The sequence below is a fragment of the Poecilia formosa genome, unplaced genomic scaffold, assembly GCF_000485575.1.
Source record: "Poecilia formosa unplaced genomic scaffold, Poecilia_formosa-5.1.2 Scaffold120, whole genome shotgun sequence".
NCBI lineage: Eukaryota > Metazoa > Chordata > Actinopteri > Cyprinodontiformes > Poeciliidae > Poecilia > Poecilia formosa.
Window position 1 is genome coordinate 900,645 of NW_006800059.1, and position 7,004 is coordinate 907,648.

At 38.4% G+C, this 7,004-nt stretch overlaps 1 protein-coding gene across 5 annotated transcripts in view; it reads left to right on the forward strand.

Moving 5' to 3' along the window:
- Positions 1-6,743, forward strand: part of LOC103144025 (synaptotagmin-2-like) — a 62,294-nt gene extending 55,551 nt beyond the window's left edge. For 4 of the 5 annotated variants that reach the window (XM_016675701.1, XM_007560786.2, XM_007560787.2 and 1 more), the window contains 6 exons: positions 1,579-1,716; positions 2,064-2,231; positions 2,947-3,114; positions 4,679-4,796; positions 5,128-5,261; positions 5,652-6,743. In XM_016675701.1, coding sequence (XP_016531187.1) covers positions 1,579-1,716; positions 2,064-2,231; positions 2,947-3,114; positions 4,679-4,796; positions 5,128-5,261; positions 5,652-5,867 — 942 coding nt within the window. In that variant the 3' untranslated portion in view covers positions 5,868-6,743. The remainder of the gene's footprint in view (positions 1-1,578; positions 1,717-2,063; positions 2,232-2,946; positions 3,115-4,678; positions 4,797-5,127; positions 5,262-5,651) is intronic. The other variant, XM_007560790.2, reaches the window with a different exon arrangement.
- The last annotated feature ends 261 nt before the right edge of the window (positions 6,744-7,004 follow it).

The window sequence follows — 7,004 nt, forward strand, 5'->3', positions numbered from 1 at the left end:
TATATATATATATATATATATATATATATATATATATGTCCATGAAAATAGGGATAGGTAAAAAATATGTTGAATACTCACTAAAGCCACTTGATTTTTCAAGTTTAATTAAAAAAGTCACTTTCTAAAATAAGTTTATTTTTATAAGCCCATAATAAATTAACATTTAAGTTTGCTCAATTGTGATTAGTGAAACAGTATGCTCAATTCACAGCTTGGTATGTATCTGAGTGTTGAGCTCATGGATTGGAAAATGTTTTAACAAAAACAGAAAGTAAAATATGTCAAAATTCTATTTATTAGTTGCTAACATGGCATAGTCCCATTTTGACGGAGTGGTAGAGCGCAAGTTTGTCTGGTTCGGTACATTATTTTGTCTCTTTCCATTGTACCCCATAAAACCATTCTTGGGCCCAGTTGTACAGTATAGTTCATTTACTGTACAACATGGGACAGTAAAGGTGAAGCTACTGGCATCACACAACACAGTCCATTGATCGGAAGACATAAAAACATCACTGTTTGTGACAACAAGCTTGAAACATGCTAGCGCATCACGTTTGTTGTTACCCTAGTATGATGCAATTTGGGTTTAACCCCACCTGCCCAATAAGAATCCAACTGGTGGTGGAAATACTCTTCCTAATGCGCCGGACCGTAAAATAGGATATCGAGCCTCACTGACCCGTGCTGTACTGCCCAGTGGAAACGACGCACATGTGTGAAAGGATTGGATTAGTTTTCTGTCTATAGACCAGAGATTAAGCAAAATGTTAAGTCCAAAAGTGAACGCAAATCATTGGTTTGAAATCGGTACAAAATACATCATTGACAACTGTTTAATACACGTCATTTGATCTCACAAAAAAGCGGATACAGAAGGAAATAACTTTTATCAGTTTGGAAATATAAAGTAAATGTCTCACCTTTAGCTTGACTCTGTTTGGATGCTAGTTTGTGCTTGTTGGGTGCCTGATTATGTGTATTTAGCACCGATAGGTGCTTATTAAATGACTTATGGCATATTTATCCATATATATCAACACAGTGTATGAATGTGTTATGGTATGGGTTTCAGTATATCCAAACCAGCATTAGCACTCACTGCTACTATAGAAGGTTAAGTAAATTTGATGCAACATGATCAATTTTTTATAAGAGTCTCAAAACTATTGTACAGTGTTAAATCGCTGTATTATTCACTTTTGGTCCTCCCCTTCTATGATGTGTTATAGATCTGTGAAACATCAGCCATGGGTTGTAATGAGTAGTCTTATGTCAAAATCATTGTGTAGATGAGGAAAAGTTCCTGTTTCATATTTAACATTCTTCTAACACACATGAAAAACCAAAAACAGCAAATGGTGTCACCCAGGAAATAGTGAAATCAAGTCAGGTTGCAACCGTGGTCATTGATGAACAGTTTGCACTTGTAACACTGGGGTAAGTCGAAGGTAGGTGCTGTGACTAACCTGACTGCTGTGCTGACATGTAAGGTTTAATGTTCTGCTCAGCCACCCTCTCACTGCCATCCTCTCACACTCTCCTTTGTCGCCTGTCCAACTTCTATCATTGCAGAAACCCCAGGATGACGACGATGAAGAAGATGATGTTGAGCCAGGCCTAACTGGAGATGAGAAGGAGGAAGAGGTGAAGGAGAAGGAAAAGCTCGGGAAGCTGCAGTACTCCATTGATTATGATTTCCAGGAAAACAAGGCAAGAATACTACTGATTTTTTTTTTTTTTACAGATTACCCACACTACATTGCAAAAGTACTAATAACCTTTGAACCTTTCTACATTTTGTTTTATTACAACTACATAGCTGTATTAATTTTTGCTTTCCATGTGACACATCAACATACAACTCTATGTATTGCATTATTGTGAAGTTGAAGGAAATAATAGATTTTTAATAATATTTTTACAAATAAAAACCTGATGTATGACTTGAGACCATCTTCCAGAAGGACAACCCAAAACCTACACTATATATTTCGCTTTTGGTTGATCAAAAAAATATTCTTTCCACTGTTTAAATGACATTATGTTACTCTCCTCAGCTAACAATAGGAATTCTACAAGCAGCTGACCTCATCTCTATGGACAGTGGAGGCACTTCAGACCCCTATGTCAGAGTCTTCGTCCTGCCTGATAAGAAGAAAAAGTTTGACACAAAAGTACATAAGAAAACCCTCAACCCAGTCTTCAATGAGACATTCATTTTTAAGGTAAGCTTAAAGCGACTGGTGGTCGCCCGTCATTCATCATCACTCATTTCCTGCTCATGAACCAAGCACCTCTGCTTACGTGATTGGTAAACCTGTCTAGTTGAAAATAGATGAAGTTAACTTCCCTTTCTTCCTTGTCCTGGAGCAAGATATTTGGATTCTGTCTTCTCCTACACTTTGACTTTTTTCCCCCCCGCAGTGATAAAAAGAAGCAGACATATTGAATGTGTCTTACAAAGGAGAGTCTGAAGGGGAATAAAGGAGGGGCCCACCTCTGGTGCACCTTGTCTGCTGACAGCTCCATACAAAATAATTCAACTGTTTTAGTAGCTTGTCAAAGTCAGACAGTCCTACTGAGGCAGCTTGCATAAAGCTAAATACATTTAATCAGTCAAAAGGTCAGATTCATGTATTATTTATTGTGTACCGAAAAAGCTACACTTAGCTACGTAAAAATGAACTGCATTAAGTTGATGCTTTCATCTAATCGACATAACTGAAAGTGTGAATAGTGAAGAGAAAACAAATATACAAACTATTGGCTTATTGGTGTAGAGTTTTGCAGAGTGAACATGAGCTGGATTTAATAAGGGCGTTAGAGGAGGAAGTGTTATTAAAAATGCATCCCATGAAACGTAGAGGGAGGAACACGCCGTTCTGACAGATGTCCTCAGCTATTTCGATGACTAAAGTTAGACTTGCTGGTCATTTTCAGATACCATTCACTGAAATGGGAGGGAAGACTCTGGTGATGGCCGTCTACGACTTTGACCGCTTCTCCAAACACGACATCATTGGAGAGATTAAGATACCCATGAATACTCTGGACCTTGCAAAACCAATCGAAGAGTGGAGAGACCTCGACAGCGCTGATCAAGAAGAGGTAAGGTCTGCTCTGTCCATACTCTAGCAATGAACTTACTGTAATTTTTTTACTCCCAATTTTGAATACACAAGTACTGCTCACAAAATGAGAGTATTATAAAGATGTTACATATTGTGTAACACCAGCAACTTCCTTGAGAAGACTGTCAAGCAAATTATGCATTAAATCTAAATAACATATGACCTTTACGTTCTCAAATAAGTGACAAAAACATTGCAATTTCAGAATTTCGTTTCTAGGACATTCTGATTTTTATTTTCAGGGTGGAATTATACAGTACACGATGAGCAGCATAAGTTCAAATTTATTGTAGATTTCATGCTATCCACAAACTTATAGACTAATACTGTATAACATCAACATTAGTGAAATACTTGTACTTGGAGTCATTGACCTGCAGGAACATGCAACTATGCCCAAATTTCAACCATCCAGTTTTTACTTTGTGGTGAAGTTAAACAACTTGGGGATTGTTCCTTTCCATTATTTTTCCCCCTATTGTGAGCTGTGTGCCAGTATCACTGGCAGCAACATGAAGCTTACATGGTTACTTAACCATGTGCAAAGTTCTTAGGTTCAAAAACCTCATTTTAACTCCTCCAAAAATGATCCTTTTCATTCTGGCTAAATCTGTTTCTCAACTCTTCTTATTTGGTTTAACCAAATAGGAAGCTGTAACATATTTCTTGAAGGTGTTTTCAAAGGACAAGGCACATTTTTATTGGGTGACAGCCTCTAATTTCATGCTGATATAGAACTCACTTCCCTGTCGGACCTTGACTCTGTTGTTCTAGTCTATGACAGGCTTAAGTCTTGGTGGATCTTAAGTTATTCCTAAACATCCCGACTAATATCTGGCTATTAGAACTGACAGTTTGGGTCAGTTTAATTAAATCTGAGTGTGATATTTTTCCAATATTTGAACTTTTAGTTTTGAGTTGGTCTTCATTAGAAAAGATGTGAACGCAATTCAAACTTGTGCATGAAATTTAGACTTTAAAATTAAATTATTTTTTTCCTGGGTGGAATGGTGACACAATATTGCACTCAAAATGAACAACTTATGGTCAAGCTTTATGACAATCATGCTAATTATGAATGTCTGTAAGCTTCTGATGAGGTTCTATGAAGTAGATGGGATTTCTTAGAAATATTACTTGCCATTTTTTTACATTGTTTATAAACTGTGATTTGCTGTTTAGACTTAAAGAAAGCACAACACAGATTCTCTTCTGTAATTGAGGCAAAAAGTCTGTTATGCTACACTGCTCACTGAGTAACTGTGCAGCTTGTTACGTGGAGCTGTCACTGTGATGCTGCACTCTATGGAAATATGAGGAAACCACTTTAATCCAAGAAACTGTTCCCCCAGAAACATCTTAAAATGAAACATTTTCTCTACAGCAATTTCAGTCTAAAGAAGCAAAACCAAACTGCATGTCTTTGAAAGAAAACAAACAAACAAACAAAACGTTAGGTCTTTATATGTTATAGGTGAACCTCTTTGTCTAATTTATCACTTTATCTTCCTCAATGTTCTGCTTTCTTTGCTCCTTCTCAGCCAGAGAAGCTTGGTGATATTTGCATCTCTTTACGTTACGTCCCGACTGCTGGCAAACTCACCATCTGCATCTTGGAGGCTAAGAACCTAAAGAAAATGGATGTGGGAGGACTGTCAGGTGGGCTAGTTTATATAAACACAGCTGTGCCGTAGATGTTCAGTTTTGCTTCACACTTGACCCCATATCACGGCATAGTCCTGAGTAAAAAGGACCTTTTCCTTGCTCTGAGACTGCAGAATGCTAAAGAACGTGACTTCAAGCCCAGCCATCAATTTTGTGCCGCTCTGCTCACGTGCTGTCGCTGCAGTGCTCACCCATTCTTCACTCTGTCTTGCATTAGAAGTGGCTCCATCTGTTGGCATAATAGAATACTGCAACCCAGATTTGCATTGAGCACAGAGGTTCCTCGTCCTCGTGTCGTGATTCAGTCCTGTGTCTGTTTTGTCAGATCCCTACGTAAAAATTAACCTGCTGCAAAATGGGAAGAGGCTGAAGAAGAAGAAGACGACAGTAAAGAAGAATACTTTGAATCCTTACTACAACGAGTCCTTCAGCTTTGAGATTCCTCTTGAGCAAATGCAGGTATGGATATGGAGCATGTTTTAATTATTTTTTTTTTTTTTAGTTCTTTTCAGAAATGTAAATAGTGCTTCATTTAATATTATAGAGAGACGTTCCAGTATGAAGGAAAAAAAAGTTGTTCAAGGAAGCTACTTTAAAGTTGAAATACATAGATATTGTTTCATAACTTAACAGTTTCTCCATAACTTTTTTTTCGGACCTGTGTGGTGTGCTCCCTCGTCTTCACGACGCTGTTTGTGGTGATGCCGTAAAAATTATGACGAGAGAAACACAAAACTCTGGGATAGCACCACAAAAAATTAAACCAGCGCCACATTTCCAGTCCTGACGATCCTTTAACCTTCTCTGTACTCTGAACCAGGTTGTAATGCTCTCCCCCTGTTTCCTCAGAAAATCCAAGCCGTCATCACAGTGCTAGATTATGACAAGATCGGCAAGAACGATGCCATCGGGAAGATTTGGGTGGGAAGCAAGTCCACGGGGGCTGGGCTGAAACACTGGTCCGACATGCTGGCCAACCCCCGCCGCCCGATTGCCCAGTGGCATCCGCTGCAGCCCGAAGAAGAGGTGGATGCCGCCCTAGCAGCGCTGACTGCCAAGAAGTAAAATTAAGAGAGAGAAGAAGAAAAAAAAACTCCCACCACCCGCCCCTACACTTTCCTACCTTTGCATATCCAGTTGTTTCACTCAAGTCCCACATATCAATGTATATTCCAGAAGAACACCCAAATCTGCTCCCTCCAGCACATTCTGTCCCACAGCCGTCATTTAAAAAGATCCATAGAAACTATTTGACATGATGGGAAATGTAGTTTAAAAAAAATCATATTATATAAAATCATGTCACTAAGAAAAGAAGACAAGTTGCAGGATGGACAGATACTCAGTCATTTTTGTTTTAGATCTATTTTTATATCGGAGTTGTGGTTCCATTATTAAGCTTACAGAGTATACTATAAGAGGAGTGTTATTTGGGAATTTAGAGGGATGACACGTACATTCATTCATATCCTACTTCTCACCCTTTTTCCCTTTAGTGACAAAGTTTGCTTAGGATAGTGCTTAACAATAAAATGCTTTATACTGCCATATGATAGAGAAACAACACAAGCAGGTCCATTCCGTAGGTGTTTTGTGCACCATATCCCACACCTGCCAGTTATCATCCTAGATGATTCTGTTAGTTGGAAGTACATTCCTAGATTTGGGTAGCAAAGTAGGGATTAGATCCGGTTGCCCACAGACACTGCCTTTTTGGATTAGTTACCCTTCTGCCCATCGTCTCAGGAGAACTGAGAGGAAAAACTCCATGCCTTTTTTTTCTAAACGGGTTCTTATTGTTAGCAGTTATACAGCGTGATGAGAAAAAAAATATGTTACACTAAAATTGTAAGAATTCTGCTGTCTTTAGGCTTTTGACTGAAGTTAGTTAAACCACCATTTATTGAGTTATATGGAGGGTATGACAGATAATTTGCAAAAAAAAAAAAAAAGTGTGCTTGTGTATTTTAAATTGTGTTAAAAAAAAAACAAAAGCAACGTGTGTCATCCGTACTACAAAAAAGTTTGGAAATACCAGAAAGAGAGACTGATCCCAACCACAGCTGACATTATATTTACAAGGTGTCGATTACTGCCTACAGCCCTCGACGTTCCCCTCCCGACATCTCTGATTCTGTATATCACTTGTTCAGTGTTCCTGCCATTAGTCATGGACTTGACACGAGGGTTTTTACTTCAAAG